At 44.8% G+C, this 22,137-nt stretch overlaps 1 protein-coding gene across 1 annotated transcript in view; it reads right to left on the bottom strand.

The window, feature by feature from the left end:
• Positions 1-22,137, bottom strand: part of DCAF17 (DDB1 and CUL4 associated factor 17) — a 497,543-nt gene that overhangs the window by 72,076 nt on the left and 403,330 nt on the right. Inside the window, exons 13-14 of the mRNA XM_086956119.1 lie at positions 2,686-2,769; positions 208-363 (exon numbers count right to left, since the gene is read on the bottom strand). Coding sequence (XP_086812245.1) covers positions 208-363; positions 2,686-2,769 — 240 coding nt within the window. The remainder of the gene's footprint in view (positions 1-207; positions 364-2,685; positions 2,770-22,137) is intronic.

Genomic DNA, 22,137 nt, shown 5'->3' with positions numbered 1-22,137 from the left:
TATGCCTAGGATGGAAACATTAATATATTCCTTTAAACAATTAAATTGGCTTTGTAGGAAGAAAAGGCAGTTAGGAAGATGTTTTGCTGCACTACAAAACACATATGAATAAATGATAATCCTGTGAAGCTTCTAGTAAGCCTTGGCAGTTGCCAGTATCTGTAATGAAGGGAATCCGCAGTCCTTTCACTTAGCTTACTAACTCACCACATCCCAAGATTCCTCCAACATGATGCTTTTCAGCAAAGCCCCAGTCTCGTTGCAGTAGAAACCAATATCAGCTCTTCCCTCGGTTTCTGTCTGTGTGACTGCCACAACAGAAAGCAAGTCAAGCTCATCCTCATAGTCCACTATCTTGAATGTCTGGAAGACAAAACACCTACATAAGTAGAATTCTTCTTCTTACAACACAAAAGCAAGTACAATGCTCCTAAAATGTAATAATAAAGGCAAATGTCTATAATTAGTACAGTGAGAGACAGTGAGCAGGAAGATGCATCACAAGGTTGCATGTACATAGTAATACCAAAGCTTCCAGAGGAGTTGTTGTACGAAAAGATGTATTACATAAGCAAGATCTAATCAGTTAGACCACAGCGGCTTCTCACAAGAATTAAGATGCTCAGAAGCTATTTGCAATTATGCAAAACAGCAAGATAAAATCTAGGCAGTCACAGGTTTAAGTCAGGATCATTCTACTTGAAACATAATTCAGGAATATTTCTACACTTACCTTCCTCAGATATCTATACTCTGGCATAACCTTTGAGAATTGAACTTTCATGAGACGAAAATAGGTGAGATGGGCAGTTTTTTTCAATTCATTTCATGTGGGCTTGAATCCTACTTTCCTAATTCAAAAATTGTAACACAGCCTGGAAAAGGAAACGTCTTTGTCATGTTGTTGCTTAGTGAGGAAGGCACATCGCTAATATAATGCTGCTAGACTCTGCCAGGACACAGACTTTTCAGTCAGGGAAATATATAGTGTGGGTTGTCTGCCAGTGCCTTCGACTCGAAATGATGTCCACCTACAATGAGACTAGGTGGAGTCCCTCTTTCTGTTTTCCATTAAGAGTAACCAACATAATGGTCAATACTGTATGGGGGAAATTGGAAAAACACTGTAGAAACAACAGTCTCCGCTGGTATTTCCCCAAAATTGGAGTTACGGATCCCTGTAGTTACAGTAATTGTCAGATGCTGTTATTCTGAATGCAAGGAAAACATGTAAAACGTGCAGCAATTGGATTACTTCACTTTTATCATGTGCCCTTTATTTAGAGTCATGCAGTAGTATGTAATGCTTAAATGCAGTTGTTGTGTATTTTAAATAGGACAAATTTGCATATTTATATACACACACATTTATACTGACCGTATATGTGTGGTAAAGGCATGAGTGGTAATTTCCGCGCAAAGGCTGTTTCTCCTCGAAAGGTTAGCAGAAATCATCAAATAACTTTATTTCAGTACCAGAGCTGTCTGGCCCAGGTGGCAACAACAAGCGTGAGAATCGGAGACACTTGTTGCATCTTACCGACCACAAAGGAGTGGGAAAAGTGTAAGCGAAGATTGGTGACCAGTGCATCCATAGTCATTTGCCAACTGATTGTTGGGGTAGGGAACCTGGAGGCAAAGTGTGGACATTTTGCGTTTCCAGGGTTGGCAAACATGTCTATATGTGGCGTGATTCAATGCTGAAAGAAATGGAGTAGAACCTGTGGGGGGAGTTCTCACTCGCATCCTGCTGAGCAGATCAGCCAGGTTGTACGTCCTGATCTGGTGATAACTATAGGTGACTGTAAATGTTGACAACAATATAGCCAAAGGACAATCCTTTTTTTTCTTTAAGGAGAGGGCTAGTTGTAAACTCCTTTTGGTACTGGATTCTGGTCCGAGGAAGTAACAGAAGTGTACCAAGGACAAGTCCAGAAAGAAACAGCGAACGCATGCTGGCAATATCCATAGGCTTTATAATAACAATCTTTATTTTCAAACCTTTTACCCAAATGTGCCTGTATATTTAGTAGAATAGTAATCAAATAGAGCAATTGCATGACCAGAAACTCAACCTCAGGCACCTGCGCGCATGCGCAAAAGAGGGTAAATCCTATGCATTGTTTGGTGACTTGTTGGAGCTGTTTCCAGATCAATCAGCTGCTAACTTGCATCACAGAATCAAGAGGGGTTGAAAATGACAGGCACAATGACTAGTGAGTTCCTGTTAGACATTACTCAAAATGACAGTATGTATCATGGATTTCAGCAATTCAAAGCATAAAGACCTACGTTTTACAAGATAGTGGGTAAGTGAACATTTCATGTGTTGTGTACATCTTAACTGGACTGATCATGGCTAAGAAAAACCAGCCATTGATCATTGTTGATTTCCTTAACTTAAAATGACGAGAAATATTTATTTGAGGAAGAAACTCTTCGATAAAAAAACATGAGCCATGAAGCACAAAATGTTTTTTTTTAAAAAGCAATGGGAGTAATTGTTATAGGCAAAAGTGGAAGCGGTTTTAGAAAAAAAATCCCCACGTACCACCGGTACTGCAAGAATTGATGAACAATGGAATTAGGTATTACAGGGTGTTTCTTGGCGGCATGCTGGAGAAATGTATTCAATTATTTGGTTACCGATGTTACTGTATACTTACTACATTGATGTTAAATTACCTCTTGTTCTGGGTCATCGTCAAGTTGGTTGAAGCGTCTTTTCACCACACGGCCTGAAGCAGTCACTGTTACATGGCTGTTCTCCTTTAAAAAAAGAAAATTAAAAACGTAACTTAATTGACTGTTAGTAATAAATACTAGCAATAACTAAAAACATTTAATTTCAAATCTTCATTGCCAAGTATAGAGACCGAATTCATTTGACCGTTTTACAATACTAAGGTCTTGATTTAAATCTTGGCGAACAGGTTACTCCGTCACAATGGTGACAGACAGCCGTCTGCCGAAATATAAATCCCATAGGAAATAATGACAGGATATCCATCACCATTGTGACAGAGTAACCCATCTGCCAAAATCTAAATTATCCCTAAGATTTTAATACAACATTGGAATGTTGAGCGCTCCACAGAAAAAAAATGGAGTATTCTGGGCTTCTAATGGCCGGAAAAAGCCCGGAGCATCAACATTCCATTTAACAGAGGCCTCACGAGGCCTCACGAAGTCCACGTGGATTTCAACCCCCCCTCGGGCTCCATGAGGCTTTTGTTTTACAACTGAGAACATTATGCCCTCTAGCGGCGGAATGTTCTAATAGCCTTCTGTAGCGGGCACCACCGGCTTAAAATGTGCGCTCCCTTGTTAAAGGCCGTCACCTTTGACTCAGGCCTTCAACGCTGGAGCGGTCCTTTAATGGCCGGTAGAGCTAAGGCCATAATGAATAATTTGCACACAAGAAAAGGAAACAAGTAGTTAAAGTGAAATAGCAATGGGATTGAGGAGTTGAGAGATGGAAAAAAATGAAAAAAATGGGGATAGGTGGTAAATGGGTGACAAAAGAACATCTTTTCTACTATGGGTTGAAAACATAAGTAAAATTTACAAAGGAAACATACGTAAGACATTTAAAAAAAATTAAATGTTTAAAAAAACAGATATGATGGAAACATGGTGTTCTCTAGTGAAAGGGAGTGAGAGTAAATGGGGAAGGAACATGGTTAAACAAGTGCTAATGTCAGGCATATGTTCACACGCCTGTTTTGCCCCTACCTGGGCGTTTGTTATTGCCAGATTTATGTTTTACTTTATGGCGTGTAAACATGATTTTTGTCCAAATTCTCATATGAGTTCTTTTTTTAAATTCAAAGGCAGTACACGTTCAAGGGTCGCTCATTTTTAGGTCTCGCTGAACAAACGCGCATGCGTTGTTCTGCGAGATTATAGTGGGCAAAACAGCTCTTGAAACCAGCGAGGATTGTCCCCAATGCATGTGAGTTACTCAAGCGCGACGCTTCCCCAGCGCACGCTTGAGCTCACTTCTTAATCACACCCCAAATGGTGTTTCCTCCCACTCGCTCACACATCAAAGGCTGCTGCTCCCCAGCCAATGCGCTCCCGCCACGCCCCCCACAGCAATGCCAAGAGCTTGTTTTTTTCTTCATTTCGCGGCAGATTTTTTTTGCGGCCGCTAATGCTTGTTTATAGAATAACCCTGCATTCGAGTTGTGCAAGCATCACAGCTGAGCCCACAAACCAGTTTAAAACCTGACTTTTGTTTAAACTGCATCTTCGTTTTCATGAAAAGTAGGGCAAAATCGATTGTTTGTTGTTGCCAGTGTCATTTGATAACTGAATCTTGCTCTGTCTGAGATGCTTGAAATGCCTCTCACTTCTATAGAGAAATGTGTTCCTTAAACCGCAAACATTGTCTTTTGGATATATTTCCATAAAAAGTTTTCTTCGACCTCGTATTGTTATTTCACCAAATCGGATCAATTGCATTATTGCTTTATAAAACATAGACACCTGTTATGTATTAACTGCAAAGCATTATACAGAGGACCCAGCTGTGCCCTCTTTATTTCTGGTCCTCTTGCACTTTATAAACCTTTTTTCTGTTTTACTTCGGACTTATGATGAATCTGCGAAAATCTTTCATTGAAATGTAATTCGATTTAAAACACCGCTCCCCTGCTCCCCGCCGCCCGCTCCCTAATTCACCCCTGCTGTTGCTGCCCACGGCCGTGCTTTCATTTTCACGGCTGCGAGGCCTTGTCTCTTTCAACATAGCCCCTTGCATTTTCTCACCTACAAATACCACTCGCCACCTTTTCCTCTTCCCACACACATACCCTGGGGATTCCTATTTGCAGTGCATTGTTAGGAATCTGCTATTTTAGTAATTATCCTATTTCAAACCTGTAATAAGTTTACTCTATTTTGTTTTGGAAGTCAACATTAGATTACCTTTTTTCCAAGCTTTCCTTCCCCTAGTATCCAGTGTGCCATCAATGGAGGATTCTGGTTTTAAGTGCATTTAGCCTGGCATAATCACAAAAGCAGAATTATCTGGTTCTTTATATTGTTCTGCATAGCCAATGTTTTGCTTTTTGCTTAATCTGTTTGTCAGCAAAACATAGATGTACATTTATTTGATTGAGCAATATGTTAAAGAGTTATACTAAATGTTCATCTTCTTCTGCTTAATAAATCTTGGTGTATCTTGCCATGTATATGCAAACACAGCCTTCTCTCTTTGCCGAAATGTTCCGGATACGGATAGGTCTTATTATCCAGGTTATGGCAACCGAGCTGGCTCATTCCCTTCGCTGCTCAGGTATGTAACTACATGGACAGTTGTCAAACCTTCACTGACAGTTACCTTTTCTGCTTGCATGTATTCGCAAGTAAGTATGAAAGTGTGATTACTGATGTTATGATCCATCGGGCACCAACATTGTTTGTTTTTAAATAACAAATGACAAATGGTATTCCTGTGCCAAAAAATAGCCTTTAGTTAAAATCCAATTTTATATTATTTAAACACAAACTTCTTCTATCTGGCCTGTCCTTGCTCTGAACTGGGCAGCACCACTAGTCTAACTCCTGCTGAACCGTGTGTCCCCAATCAGGACGTAGAAGTGAAATAAATAAATACATATCAAATAAATTTTAGGGATAGCTAAAACGTATTCTCCGAGATCCTGCCACCTAGAAACATGGAATGTGTATCATGACGTTTGCTACAGAGTAAGCCCATAAACAAGCAAATGCAAGCAGAAACTCTTCATCTAAGCTAGCAGACAGAGTCCTAAAATGAGCTGACCAGATAAAGCTTTGCACGCTCAAAGACAGGTGTGGAATGCTGAAGCGCGTTTATGAGCAAAGATTTCACCCGGCCCCACAATGCCTCTCGGACCTTCAGTCAGGGTGCTTCTTTCAGACACCACCACTAAGCATTTTGGAACTTGTAGTTTAAGGAATCATCAAATTATAAAAACGGAACAGTAAGAGTCGGCATGATTGGATCTGTTGGCTGAAAGTCACAAGTCAATTTGACTGCTAAGTATAGCAAGCACACACCGTGAGCAATGTCGTTAGTGACAAATGTTTGCCCCCACACGGCATGCTCCTCCCCATCTGTGGGCTTCGGGGTGCACAATTCACTGTAAAACTGCTTCAAAAGCCCAAACGGCACTTCACAGGGCTGTGTGCGTCCCAGGACAAACATCGGAAGTTTCACACCTCCGTGTTTGTTTCCTCACAACATGTGTTCCTCGCTTGTCTTTCTTTCAGATGAGAAAGAATTTGCCCAGACCCTGTGCTAGCTCGTGCCCCACCAAGGAAGGTTTGCATTTCATCTCATGTTTAACCGAACGCCATGCTCCTTTAGGTACAGAGGCCATCTCGGATTTTGGAATATACCATTCAGCTGCTAACAAAACTTGACCCCAACCCCCCAATCCAGACTCACTAGGAAGGTAAATGTGCTGAGGGGGGCTCTCTGGAGCTCATTCCCACCCCCTACCCTGCACAGCGAGGGGCCTTTTGATTTCATCTCATGTTTAACAGAACACCTCTGCCTAGGCTCCTTCACGCGCAGAAGCCATCTCGTATTTTGGAATATTCCCTTTCATGTCATGTTTAACCGAACACCTCTGGCCAGGTTCTTTTACATACAGAGGCCATCTTGTGTGTTGGAAACACTGCGCTGTATTGCCATACTATGGACTTGCAGGATCACATTACATTAACCCCTCCCCTGCTGATGACGGAACCGCTCCGTCATCAGCTGCGGTGGCGCTGTGCTGATGACGGAGCGGTTCCGTCATGGCCCGCCTGACGCGCCTGCGCATCGCGGGTTCCGCGCCTGCGCTGGGCGTTCTATTGAGCGGACAGGGCCATGACGGAACCGCTCCGTCATAAGCACAGCGCAACCGACGCTGGTGACGGAGCGGTTCTGTCACTAGCATGCGCCTGCCACTCGCCCACCCTCCCCCCTTAGCAGTGCGGCTGAATAGCCGCCGCAGTGAAGGGGTTAAATTAAATGAAAGTCATTAAATGACATCAAAACATGACTAGATGGAATACAGGTAGTTGGTTCCTAGGACGTGCAGGTGACCAGAGGGGGTTTAAACCTGGGCAGTGGTCATGGTGTATTCACTGCTGGCTCTGGCAGCACACTTCCTCATTAGCATCCCAGCACTGGCCAGGGTTGGTGTGATATCACTTTTATTGTTAAAAACAGAGCTGCCAGTTTCCTTTGGCATTCTAGCAATGGCATTGCTCATACTTTGGTCTTCAATGTATTTCGTGAAAAGAAGGTGGGGGCGTAGCCTTTCAATAAAACTTAGCTTTCAATCAGTGTTTAGTAAATAATTGAAATCCTCTATATGTTCATTATTTTCATGAGTAACGCTTTAGAAAAAAAAAACATTTTTCCCAGGGGCTATCTAGGATAATGGTTGCACACTACAAATCTGTATACCACGATCAAAGGTTTTAACTATTCTAGGGATTATAAGGGAGTGATTCATTGCAAAGCATGGTCTCTATATCAGACCCAGGTAAAATTTCAATTTTACAGGTATGATCTTGTTAACTAGTTTACTTTCACTGCCTTGCTCCGCCCTGAGCTCCGTCAGGGCTTTACTTTTATTTTTTAAATTATGCATGCAGCAGAGAAAGGTTTAAAAAAATAGGCCCCTTATTCACTGTGAGCCCCTGTGGTGCCCTTCCTTAGTTTAAGCCTCTTGCCTAATTGCCTATCACCGAGCCTGGTTGTGAGTTACATGGCAATGGCTATATTATGCTGGCCAGCATACCGGCCAACTCACCCACATTTGGCGGTTGTCGCATGATCGCAAACACACCTTTCAGTTATTTATAGCAAATAGGGGACTCGGGACTAGTACTTCGCAGGTCTTTACACGGCATAAAACAATTTAATGGGGAATCCCTGTGTCACCACAATCAAACTTCGGGCTGATTGTGCCTTTGCTGAACATGGTGGCAGAGTGCGTCACTCCAGAAAGAAATAGCTTGCTTCCGGAAAATATTGTACCTTTTCATTCTGTATGGTAAAACTTCCAAGGAATCCGCTCCCCCACCCCCGCCGTTTCTGGCTTGGCTCCACTGCGCTTTCACAGCCGTGCTTATCTCCTCTCAGGATCGTTACAGGCTGCTGACTACAGCCTTGTTCGTTGCTTGGAATTCCTCCCTCTGGCCGATTGGAACATACAACCTAGCCTCAGTCACTTTCAGTCAGAGTCCTCCCAGCCCCTACACCATTCACGGCAAGCACTTTACAAACTATACTCCCTTCAAGGGCCTTTGGGTCAGTCTCCGTCAGCCATTGGCTGCTTTTGCCTTGGAACCTTCCACCCCCTAGATCGTGACAATGTCTAAGAGATCTAAGATCAGCCAACAGGAGTATTTGGTGTCAGCTTTTTCTATTGCCTATTTAGGTATGTCCTTGAACCCCACCCGAATGCATACGGTACTATTTTACTTTGTTCCAGTAGCAGAGAGAGCAAGCATGGACCAAAATACATGAGGGAGAAAAAAAAAGCAACAGAAAAGCAACATCAATGTTTTAAATACATCGGTCTTGCGGGGAGTCCACAAATTAGTATCTTAAACTGCACAATACAATTGTGAATCCTATTGGCTTTGCCAATGTACCACAGATTCACTCAGCACAAGTGCTATAGCACCCCTCAACGCCACAGCACCACTCAATGCCACAACACCACTCAACGTCACAGCCTCACTCAACGCCACAGCATCACTCAACACCACAGTATCACTCAACGCCACAGCATCCCTCAATGCTGCAGCATTACTCAATGCCACAGCATCACTCAATGCCACAGCACCACTCAGTACCACTCAACGCCCCAGCACCACACAACGCCCCAGCACCACTCAATGCCACAGCACCACTCAACGCCACAGCACCACTCAACGCCACAGCACCACTCAACGCCACAGCACCACTCAACACCACAGCACCACTCAACACCAAAGCACCACTCAACACCACAGCATCACTCAACAACACAGCACCACTCAACGCCACAGCATCACTCAGCACCACTGAATAACACAGCACCCCTCAACGCAACAGCACCCCTCAACGCCACAGCACCCCTCAACATCACAACACCACTCAACGCCAAAGCACCACTCAGCGCACAGCATCCCTCAATGCCACAGCATCCCTCAATGCCACAGCATCCCTCAATGCCACTGCATCCCTCAACGCCATAGCATTACTCAACGCCACAGCATCACTCAACGCCACAGCATCACTCAACGCCACAGCATCACTCAGCACCACTCAACGCCACAGCACCACTAAATGCCACAGCATCACTCAGCACCACTGAATGCCACAGCATCACTCAGCACCCCTGAATGCCACAGCATCACACAGCACCACTGAAGGCCACAGCATCACTCAGCACCACTGAAGGCCACGGCATCTTCCGCACCACTGAACGCCACAGCATCACTCTGTGCAACCATTCAACAACAACTGGTTCTAATATGTTCTCTCAATGTTTCAAGATTTATTACAAATGTCACAAAAAGATGTTAATATTTCCCTTCTGTTCCTGGATTTTCATCACAATAAAATACACTGAAAATAATCTTCCCAAAAGTTATTTACAAAAGTTTAAGCTATTGCCATTATAAATTACAATAACTTTTATTTAAGGATTAATTATTAAAAAAATAAAAGCCATTGTTATTTGTATTAATACATCTAAGTCATGTAAATACAACACATATTGCATTACAAATGCTATAGGTGTCACGTTTGTGAAAGTTAAAACTATTGGCATTGTAAATGACAAAGCTATTAATTTTGCTATTTTCAAAACCAACACATAAATAAAAAAATTGTCAATTACAATACCAATAGCTCAAAGTTTCCTAATGCGAGACCTATTGCATTGCAAATGCTTGTTAGAACATCATTGTTTTGGTTATTTCCTCAAACTGGTCTGCCAGTAGGTTCCTAGATATTTCCTTGTAATGTTAGATGCAGGATACTTTCATTACTACTTACATCAACTATACTATTTTATATGCCTGATTCTAGTCCCTGTAGAAGAAGACATGGTGCAGATCTTGGTTCTGTCTTTGATGAGAGAGGCAGCGTGCTTATTGTATGGTTTTTCTTTTGCACAATTCAAGAGTATTGAAGTCTTTCGATGGTGCACAATTACAGAGATGGGTGATGTAAAGCTTTATAAAATGTAGTACCCTAAAGATAGACCGTCAGGAATTTTTTAAGCTCTCCCAGGTTTGCTCCTTCATTCTTACGCCGTTGAGAAAGAAGAACCGAACAATAAAAAATACTGAATTGTTTTTAACTACTTGCAATTGCTCTAGACGCATTTCATTGATGTTGTTTGTTATCTCAATGAGCTCCCACAGGAATGCATCTAGTGTTATCACTCGTAGTGCCTTTTTAGGTCTCGCCTCTGAGAGAGCATGTGCTGTCACTTGCGATGATGTGCAGTTTCATTAAAAAATAATCTCTAAAAGGGGGCTTTTTTTGCCCACCCATATCTTACCTTTGGTTGGCTTGATTGTTACTCTTATTTCCTTTTCTTTCATAGGTGACCGTGGGCCAACATGGGTCAGATTCACTGGGCTTCACTAGGTCTTCATGTTTTTGTTGTCTTCCCAAGAGCATGGACCAAGTACTGATTTCTTGAATAATGTTCTTCTGTGGCGCTTGCACTCAGATTGTGGTACTTTATTTTTTGCTTTTACTTTCAAAACAACTTGAAACCATCAATATTGAAGCTCAGGCTTCCCGGTATATCAAGAGCTGAATGCAAACAATACCCGAAACTTACATTTTGGCTGTCAGTTGCTTTAATTGATGATAAAGTTGTAAACATTCTCCCTTTGTTTAGGACTTGTGCCATACAGTCACATTTACTTATTTCCTTGCTATAATTTAGAGGATGTTTTATTCATCATCAAAGATTTTAAAAGGTTTATCTTTCAACCTTTCCTCGCTTTCCCTTTACTCACCGCATAACCCTAAACTCAACCCTATCTCCCTTTACTTCTCCCCACCTCTGAACCCAAAATTCATCCCAACCTCGCTTAATCTCAAACCAATCCCAAACCCTGAAATCACCTTTAACTTCCTTTACCTCACCCTTAATCTTAAAATCACTGTTATCTCTCTTTACCCATCCCTGTACCATAAATTCAACTCTCTTGACCGCTACTCAACTGAACCCTAAAATCACTGTTGCCCTTCTTTATTTCTACCTACCCCAGAACGTTAAATTCGCCCTTATCTCCATTTACCTCTAACCATCAGATACCTAAAATCACTGCTACCTACCTTTATCTCAACCCACTCCTGAACCTTAGAAATGACCCTGACCTCCAAATCTACCCACCCTTGAACTCTAAAATCACAAATAATACTTACCTGCATGGTAAAGTAATGCAAGGTAAAGGTATAAGTACTTAACTGCCTGGTCCTTACCTGTGTGGTAAATGCTGCCGCTTCTGCTCAGGCAGGACACAGTCACAACCCCTCTTTAAACACTCTCCTACTGTCACATTAGCACCCATAAATATGTTGGGGGCAATGTTGGTTGTGTTATCCACTCAAGTATGTTTGGTGGGCACCTTCATCTCTATGACAGTTTGCACTCTCCCTCCCTCCCCAGGCTTTAGGTCTAGCCTGAGACAAAGCATGCACTGTCGCTTCAAAGACATTTTGTTTACTTAAAGGGGACTTAGGGCCCACCCACTGCTTTCCACTGGTTGGCTTCATCGTATCGCTCATGTCTTTGCTTCTCTTAGGTCAGTGAGTGCTGGCTTCACTTTTAGGTCTCGTCTAAGCAGTGCTTGGGCTTTCTCTTCGAGACATGCTGTACTCAGGATTTGGGCATAAAGCTCCACCCTCTTTCCACCTATCTTTTTAATTGTCTCCTTTCCCTGTCCTTTGTAAATGGCAGCTTTTCATTGGTCAATAGGCTTAGTAGTCCTTCCTTAGTACCGCCTTGTCTCTTCTTTTAACCTCCAATGAGGACACCCCCTGTTACATGTGTTTTTACTCCCCATGTTTAAATAAAAGCCTCAAGGCACTATTTTCTTAAAAGCCTTCAGGCAAGACACACTCTTGGTACTAAGCTAGGCTGGCAGTGGTTACTTCGCTTACTAAAACATCTCACATTTATATGAGACTGTCTATAAATTTCCCTTCATCAGCTCCATACAGAGCACAACCTAATCCGAAATTATTGTAATAATTCTTTTGGACATAGCTATTTGAATGTACTCATGGTACTGTCTTGCATGCAATGCATTACGGGTAGGGTGGATCTACCATATCTTCTGCAGGGTGCAGTACCATATCTGACCAAAAGAGGTCCGCAGTGCAGGTGCCCTGATCACTAGGGTCCTCTAGGAGCAGTGTGCTGTACTGCACCAAGACATGCAGTGCAGATGCCTTGCTCACTAGAGACCTCTAGGAGCAGCTTGGGGTACTACACTGAGACATGCAGTGCTGGTGCTTTGCTCACTGGGGAACTATAGGAGCAGCTTGCGCTACAACACCGAGACATGCAGTGCTGGTGCCTTGCTCACTAGGGACCTCTAGGAGCAGCTTTCGGTACTGCACCTAGACACACAGTGCTGGTGCCTTGCTCACTAGGGATCACTACGAGCAGTCGTGGTACTGTACTCAGACATGCAGTGCTGGTGCCTTGCTCACTAGGGACCTCTAGGAGCAGCTTGCAGTACTGCACCAAGACATACAATGCTGGGGCCTTGCTCATCGGGTCCTCTAGGAGCAGCTTGCGGTACTGCACCAAGACATACAATGCTGGTTCCTGGCTCACTACGCAAGCATTTGCAATGCACTAGGTCCCGCATTATTGAAAGTATGAGCTATTGACCTTGCTTTATTATTTGCAATGCTAATACCCCAAACTATTATTGATGCGAGACCTATTGCTTTGCAAATGCTTGTTGTATGCTTGTTCCTGCTCTAGAGCATGGCCGAAGTATTACTTCCATAGACCAGTGTTCTTCTACTGCTCACCGCTTTCAGAGGTACTTTTTTCTCTTTTACTTGCACTCCCTTCATCCTTTCCCCTCCCACATTGTTGCTTGCCTCACGCCCCTCTTGCATTTTAGCATGTCCAGTCTGCCCTGCACTCTCCTTGCTTGCCCTGTCTGCCCCACCTACTTCCCTCCTTTCTCGCTTGTTCCCTCCCGTCCCACCAGAGAAACAAGCATTTGCAATGCAAAAGGTCTCGCATTTACGTGAGTTTAAGCTATTGCCGTTGTAAATGACAATGCCTTTTATGTATGTTTTAAAAAACAAAACTTAAAAAAGGCAATGTCATTTACAATGCCAATAGCTCAAACTTGCGTAAATGTAAGACCTATTGCATTGCAAATGCTTGTACTTCCTGTATGGGAGAATGGAAATCTTTCAGCGCGCTGCTCCTCATCCCTGTGCAGCCGCAGCGGCTCTGAGCATGGACTGAGCCTCCTTCTTCTCCACGTGCCTCTCACTATGCGCCTCCCCGGGACCTGTGCAGCACGGTCCGAATGTTGAGCCGCCGGTGGCTGGGAAGAAGCCCCTCTACTGCGCCTCCTTCCCGGGCGCCTCAAGTTCGGAGATTCCTGCAAGTGAGCAGCCCTCGCTGTCCTGCGCCAGGCCCAGCACCGCCGCGCCGGACAGTATTTTTTTGTGGCTTTTGACCTTTTGAACTTTTCTTTGCCTGCTGCGGGCGCTGCGCAACGATTCAACAAGTTTTTTTTCAATGTGCATTTTGTCATGTGGAGACTGCTGGAACCGTGTTGGTGGATCTTTTTCTTGAAAATAACAACCTCCATTATGTTATGTTATGTTATGTTATGTTAGCTGTTTTTGTACCGCGCACAGCTGCCCCAGCAAAGGGGCGTCCTGGCGCCAAAAGAAAGTATACACAACATCGCAATAAAGCCGCAGAATCAGAGATTTTTATTAAAAAGAAAGGTTTTAATGGCACGTCTGAACTGGAATAAGTCTTCCAGTGCCCGAATTTCAGCAGGAAGAGAGTTCCACAGTTTGCGGCTACTACTCGGAAGGAGCGGCCGCCAGTCCTACTCAGCAAGAAACGTGGGACAACAGACAGGTTCTGACCCATCGATCTCAGGGATCGAGAAGGGACATAAGGGGTCAGTAAGTTCATCAATATAGGGGGGGCCGTGCCTTTTAAAATTTTAAAAGCCAGGCAAAGCACCTTAAACTCGATCCTCCGAGCAACAGGCAGCCAGTGGAGCGCCTGCAGTGTTCTTGAGACCGAACAACGCCTAGGCAGTCCTACCACCGCTCTTGATGCGGCGTTCTGCACTCGCTGCAGCCGCATGAGTTCCGCCTGGTTTGTTCCTGCTAGCAGTGCACTGGCATAGTCTATCCTAGATAGTACTGAGGCTTGGACCACAAGCTGTCTAGTGGGGGCATCGAAGAATTTAAGTACAGGTCTGATGCCCCTGATAATGCCAAAACAAGAGGCTGCCACCCTCTTAGTATGGCAGGTGAAACTGAGGGTAGGGTCCAGCCAGACCCCAAGATTTTTTATCTCCATTACAGGAGAAGGGGTCATTCCTAACTCAGGAGGCCACCAGTTATCATTCCACCATCCTGGCTGCTTTCCGACCACCATGACCTCTGTCTTCTTAGTGTTCAATTGGAGACAGTTCTGATTCATCCAATTGGCCACCGCACGAAGCCCCTCGCAAAACTTGAGGGCCTCCACAGCTGAGTCCCCACTTAATGTGACCGCCAGCTGCGTGTCATCCGCGTAGGAAACCATTGTCAGGCCCCAGCGTTTGACTACCGCAGCCAGCGGTCTGACGTATAGATTAAATAAAGTGGGGCTCAAAGATGATCCTTGTGGGACCCCCAGTGTAAGCGGGTAAGAGGTAGATTTATCGGGTGGGATCGCGACCTGGAATGATCTGTCAGAGAGGAAGGAACGGAACCAACACAAAGCAGACCCCCTAACGCCTGCTTCCTCTAACCGCCGCAACAGGATCTCGTGGGACACCATGTCGAACGCGGCACTCAGATCTAATAACAGGAGTGCCGCTGTTCGTCCAGTATCCAGCACGGAGCGCAGATGTTCAACCATAAACAACAAGGCAGTCTCCGTGCTGTGGCCTGCACAAAATCCATTTTGAGTGGGATCCAAGATGTTGGCTTTGGCGAGATGGTCAGCCAGGATCCCATTCACGTGGGCCTCGGTGACTTTGGCAGCCCACGGCACCAGTGAGATGGGGCGATAGCTCTCAGGTTTAACCGGATCTAGGGTAGGCTTTTTTAAAATAGGTGTTACTACTGCTTGCTTCCACCTGGTGGGCACGGTCCCTGAAGCCAGCGACAGGTTGATGAGAGCTAGCATGGGTGAGCGACATGTCGCCTGTATGTTCTTAAACTGGGCCGGTTTAAGTGGGTCCACAGGGGAGCCAGATTTGATTTTTTGGCTCAATAAATCAAACCCCTCCTCAGAGAGGGGGGCCAGCAGGTCCAGAATCACGTCATCGCCCATCAGACAACCAGCTGAGTCCGAATATTGCAGATTAGTTGGAAAGGTGCGGTAGATTGCTTGCACCTTTTGGATAAAGAAAGAAGCCAGACTTTCGCGGTGGGAGTCTGTACATATTTCCGCTGCGGTAGCCCTCTTGGTCATGAGGTCCTTTAGGACCTTAAAAATCAGTTTAGAGGGGTTAGGGCTGTTCCGAAACTCCTGCGCATAACAGGCGGCACGGGCTCGACAGACCGCTCTATGGTATGCCTTAGTTTGAGTAAGATAGCAGGTTTTAAGCGCGGGGTCATAAGATTTTCTCCATCGCCTTTCTGCTTGCCTACAGTCTCTCTTAAGAGACGCTAAGGTCTCATCATACCAAGGACTATGAACTTTAGTCCGGCAGTTGGATCGAACCAGAGGAATTAGAGAGTCCAGGGCCATGGCAATCCAGTTGCAGAATGATTCGTAGCCACAGTTAACATCCGAGAAGGGAGGCAAGGGTGTCTTCTCTAGTAGAAGATAGAAGTCTTCTAACTTTAATTTATTCCACTGACGTATGAGAGTGATTTTGTTCTGCGTCAAGAAGAGAGATTCCGACATAGGAATAGATGCCTTCACCAGCATATGGTCCGTCCATATCAGCTGGGTAGGTGGACATATAGTTATGTCCTCTAAATTGGTGAAAAACGGATCCAGTATATGCCCGCCCTGATGGGTGGGGGAGGACACTCTCTGTGAAAGCTGCAAGGCTTCTAAGTCGGCTAGACAGCTCCGGATGGAGGGTTGAGATGTGCAGTCAAAGTGCAGGTTGAGGTCGCCTAGCACATTAAAATTAGCACAGCCAAGAGCCTCTGAGCTGATGACGTCCGGGAGCGCAGGGGTCCTTGGGAGACTCTGTGACTGGGAAGGAGCAAGGGTAGTTGGTAAATATTCCCCTAGTGTTACACTTATGTCGGGGAAGGGTGAAGGGTTGGGGACACTGGGCTGCGGATTATACCCAGAGGACAAAACTGTATGTTTGGGAGGATAGGGTGTCCCTGGTCCGTCCGCCCCCCCTTCCCATTGGAGGGGTAGAAGCAGCATTTAGTGGTAGAGCGAAAAGAGGGGAGGCCCTCGGATCCGTGGAAAAGGGAACGGTTCCTCGTTGCTGAGAAGTGTCCTGCAGCTGCCTTTCAAAGGGGCAGAGCGGACCTGGGAACTGATCCTGTCTTTAAACAAGCTGTTTCCGCGTAAAAGCGCGCGCGCATATCTCCTGTCCCTACACGTGCGTGTTCTGCTGAAACGCTGTAATAAAAAGACACGCAGAATGCAATGGAAAACAAGCGTGCATGCACATCTCCTGTCCCCCTTTGCCTGCGGAGAGAGGAAGCAAATGGCATGCGCTGTGTTCACACGGGGACAGGAGATGTGCACGAGTACGGAGTGCACATCTCCTGTCCCTATGCGTGCCCATCTCCTGTCCCCATTCGGGGAAGAGACGCCGTGAGTGTGCACATGGGCTGCCGGGCGCCGTGAGCGTGCACATCCCTGTCCCCCTTCGGCCACCAAACCGATGACTATAGGTCATGCTCTGCGTCGCTAGGGGAGACCTAAAAAGTCTCAAAAGTCCCTTCAACTGATTTGAAGATGCTACAAAAATGAAGACCACGCTGTGCCCCCTGCTCTGGATGGTCTTTTTGGCGTTGTCTTCATGCATGGCTAACACAGCGAACTTCAGATTGGAGAGAGGATAATTGAAACACGTGTCCTTTTCCCCTCGAATGCCTTTATGTCTTTGTGAGTACCAGATATTACAGCCATGCCATGATCCTTCTCGAATTTGACAACTGAGACCGCTTTAAGTAGTTCACATTACTCGCACTCGTTTATAGATAGTAGTTTGATTTTGTTGCTTAGCGTATGTTTTGACAAATAGCCTCAGCCTTTGGCTCACATTTCCTTCCCCCATTAAAAAAAGACTTCTATATCAATGTGTATTTTAATTTCTTACTCATTTACATTTGATGACAAGGTGCTACTGTCATTTGTTCTTGAGAGTTTCTATTCTGAAGGCAGAGAATAATCCCATATTAAGAATAATCCTATATTAAGACAAGCATTGGAAATGCAATAGGTCTCGCATTAGAAAAGTTGGAGCTATTGGTTTTGTAAATGAAAATTTTGTTTTTATTTGTTGGTCTTGAAAATAGTCAAACAAAGATGCAAGCACAGGGTGAGGGGGCAACGCAGGGGGTAGGATTACAAACGCCACGGGAGAGGGGAGCAATTAGAGTGCGGCGGAAGCATCAAAGGGTTGGGAATGCGTGGGGGGGAAGGGGCACAACACGGTGACATGGAGCAAGCTGGCACTGCGCGCCTTCAGGCTTGCAGCCTGAGAAAACAGGGGTAGCAATTTGAAAAGCCCCTGTACAAAAAAGATTAGGCAAATTAGTATGCTGCCGCCATGACTATGAAGCAGGGGCCGCCATGCTTGTGCCGGGTGCGGCTGGCTGGGTGGTGGAGAAAGTTGATATGGGCGAGCCCCGCAGAACCGGCACAAGGCTGCCATTGTATAAGTTAAAACCTGGCATGGCGCTGGGAGGTCGCGGTCACATGATGTTTTTGCTGCACGGCGACTGTTGTTTCTGCTCCTACCTGCCGTAGACACACGCTCTAAGGTGGTGGGGAGAGGGGAGGTGAGGCGAGGAGAGGCACCCAGAATGGCCATCACATGCGTGCAACAGCTATAAAGAGCGTGCAAGGGATAAATCCTAATCTTAATGGTGGAGAAAGTTGATTTGCGCAAGCCGGCCTGAACCAGAGAAAGGCACGCAGCCGCCATTGTAAAAGTTAAAGCCTGGCATGGCGCTGGGAGCTCGCAGGTCACATGATGTTTTCACTGCATTGCAACTGTTAATGATGTCGGGAGCAAAACAGCAGTGACCTCGGAAGGGTGGAGGGGGCTTGGAGCAGGATTGTAAAAGTTAAAGCCTGGCATAGCGCAGGGAGGCCACGGCTCACATGATGTTTTTGTCACATAGCAACTGTTAATTATGTTGGGACAAAACAGCAGTCACTGCGGTGGGGACGAAAACATGCTAGAAATGACAAGCAGGGAGAGAATAAAACAGATGTGGAGAAGAGAAGGTGTTTCCGCAGGAAGAGGGGAAGTAGGACGAAACAGGAGGTAAAGAAAAACACACGCTGGACGCACACAGGGCAAGCGCTTCGTTTGACAGACCACAAAGATCACCCATTTTTTTTTAAAGCAGCAAATTAGGGTTTCTGGGCCTTAAAATGTTTGAGTTCCCACCAAGGGCGTGTAGCACTGAGGCCATGAAAGGACTGCAGGAATGAAAGTCGGCGAATGTAAGAGAACATCTATGGAAAACGCAGGGCTGCTCTTGGAGGGGGAGGGGGAGGGGAAAGCACACTGCTGCTACAGCTCAGACCCAAAGGAATAGAGCGAGCTTTCAAAACAAGAGACGGACGGCAGTGCGGCACGTAGGAGGGGAGGGGAGGGCATACGCTGCTCACAGAAAGAATACAAAACAGCAGCCGGCGCAGATACCAGGAGATTTGTGGGGAGGAAGACAGCAATGCCACCAACTTAGATAAGAGTACACAATAAGAAAACGGGGAGTATATATGTCTTTGAGCCGGAGGATGAGGCACAGCGCTCTCAGCAACCTCAAACTCTGGAAATATAAACACGTATTAAGGAGAGGGAAGCTAATGTATACAAAACTGCAACCAAGATGCATGCAATGGGAAACAATGCATTTAGGGCATCTGGGCATGCCAGAACATTACTCTCAGACGTCCTAAGAAGGGCTGCAACAGTGAACAATGCAAGGATCCCAAGCTGAACCACTGGTGTGATTGATCCACAGCAGGTCAGGGGAGGGGGGCTGCACTGAAATCTCATGGGGTGCGCCTTATGAAGGGCTTCATGTGTATTTGGAGGAAGGGTAGATCAAGAACTTGTGATAACACTCAATATGCACTGAGGCAAAAAGGAATCCTGATGAAAACAAGCCAGCTCTTGGCATTGCTGTGGGGAAGGGGTAGGGGGGAGCAGAAATGAGAGACACGGCCTGGCGGCCGGGAAAAGTGAAAGTACGGCCAGCCGGCCGTGATTAATTAGGGGAGGAGAAATGCCTGTAACAAGAGGCTAATGCGGGGAGAGTGCGAGGACAAGCATGAAAAACAAGCTTTTGGCAGCACAAAATGAGACGGAGGGCATTGCTGTGGGGAGGGGGTGGAGAAATGCGACACGGCCTGGCGGCCGTGAAAAGTGCGAAATTATCCCTTTCAAGTGAAGCTGCTGGCGGCAGATGGCTGGCTTTCATGTGCATGCGCTTTTCAGGTCAATGCGCTCGCGCATTGAGCTTGCTTTTCACGGGCACAGCATGAAATCGCCCGATGGTTAAGCTCTCGTTAAGCCCCTATATTCTCGCAAGCTCAATGCGCAAGCGCATTGCCAGGCGAGACCTAAAAAAGGATCACTCCTCTCGTGGTCTGCACTGGCCGCGTCATAGCACCTTATTTTTCTAACTTTCAGCCATGCTGTACAGTAGACACGACGCTGTACAACATGGCTAGAAGACATTGATAATAATGAAAAATTAATAGCTAATGCATAGGCAAGACTCATTTGTTTTATTTTTTTTTGGACTGCTAGACGCCATACATAAGTTTCATTTTGCCATTTCCTAGTAGAGGATGCAGCAGAACAGGCCCAGCAGACTGGATCAGGTCCAGAATTTAAGTTGTGTAGATAGCTGGATATTCACCACTGGGGTCCGGGACTCATTTTAGGTTGAACATTCAAGTCCTCTTTTATATACTTTAGTATATACTTATATGTGTATGTACTTTGTGGGCTCTGGAGATCAGCCCTAGGACTTGTCTGCTTCCGCTTAGGGACTTTTTTTCTGTTCAACTGCCTCTATTTGACTGTCTGGATAGAAAACGACCAACAGAGGCCAGTAGAATACCAGCATTGCTTTCTGCTGAGAGACTTTATTTTTAAAAGAATTGTGGCGACTGCCTCTATTTAACTTTCTTGATAGAAAACGATCAGCAGAGGACAGTAAAATACCAGAATCACTTTAGCATTCTCTAGATTTCAGTCCATAGAAATTGTCTTCCACGACCACCCGTAGACAATAATATTTTTTTCAAATCATGTATTTTCAGTGATATGACCACCGAAGGCCCTGATTTTATATGAAAAACAGCTTTGGACCATACCATCTCCCGCTGAAAGGCAATATTTCTCTCCATGTGTTTCCATACCTGGCATGTCAGTGCTTACTTTCCCTCCATGTTAAAGAACAGTAGATTTTGCAGCACCCAGGCTAATGTGCTGCATAGCAAAATACATATAAGGTCTTAAAGTGAGACCGATTGCATTGCAAATGCTTGTTCATCATTGTACTTTCACTTTTAGGAAATGAGAGACAGAAAAGTTGAGGGAACAAAGAAGAACAACAAAGATAGGAAAGCTGTGCTCTTCACATAAGGGTGAAAAGCACTGCTTAATTCAAAATTTCATGTATCAGCTACAAATGCAACCAGGCATTTATCAGCGAAGTTATAGTTTTCTAGGAGATACTTTTCTTTGCTACCTATGTCTATGTTGTTTCACAGCAAGTCAAGTCAGCTGGAAAGTGGCTACCAAAAGTGAGTTTGGACGTGTCTGTGGAATTATTAATTGTTTCCTATTGCCAAGCAGAGTGGGTGTTTTCGTTTGAAAAGAGATAACTAAAGGGCTATACTACAAATTACTGAAAGCGAAACCTTTTGCTAGACTAGAGGTAGCAGGGGTTCCAAACATTGTCTACACATCGTTAGGAGACAAACAACTAAACTTAACATTGGTGTGTACTAGTAGGCAGCGTTGGAGAGCATTTACTTCTCGCAAAGTTCCAGCTACTAAAATTTGGCCATCAGAAGAAAATGTAGATTAACGCTAAACAAATATGGATTTTAAGATGCTAATTTAAGACAATGATGAAAAAGCCTTTATTCAAAAGAACTTCATTTGGTGAAAAATGCATCAACATCACTACTAATTAGAACATGTATAATCCACCTACTACAGTTAGCAGAGGAAGAACGGTTGGACAGGTTCCGAAAAGTTTTTCAGTAGAGGCATACCAAAAATGAGTTTGCATTATGCCAAACGAGTGAAATCATTGATGTTTCAAGAGGAACTGAAAGAAATGCAGATTTCTTAATTACAGGATGCGCAATATGTAACCACAAATTGTATAGTGACATTCAAGATATACACGTTACCAGGAATTTCTGCAGTGACTGTTTGGGCCGATACTGGAGACCAAACTCATAGTATCACAAGCACTAAAAACAAACACATTAGCATGGTATCTGAAAGTCTTTACACTGGAGCTGAATTAAACAAGAATTTGCAATGCAATAGGTCTTGCATTTACGAGAGTTTGAGCTATTGGCATTGTAAATGTCAATAGCTTAAACTCTAGCAAATGCAAACCTATTGCATTGCAAATATTTTTTGTTTACATTAATAGGGGCCACGCCCCTTTCTTTAGACGAGCTGCTTCTAATGAAAAGGGCGCGGCCTCCATTAAAGTTA

This window comes from Lissotriton vulgaris, chromosome 2_1, assembly GCF_964263255.1.
Source record: "Lissotriton vulgaris chromosome 2_1, aLisVul1.2, whole genome shotgun sequence".
Taxonomy (NCBI): Eukaryota; Metazoa; Chordata; class Amphibia; order Caudata; family Salamandridae; genus Lissotriton; species Lissotriton vulgaris.
Note: the sequence above shows the minus strand (reverse complement) of the source record. Positions and strands in the feature narration are given on the sequence as shown.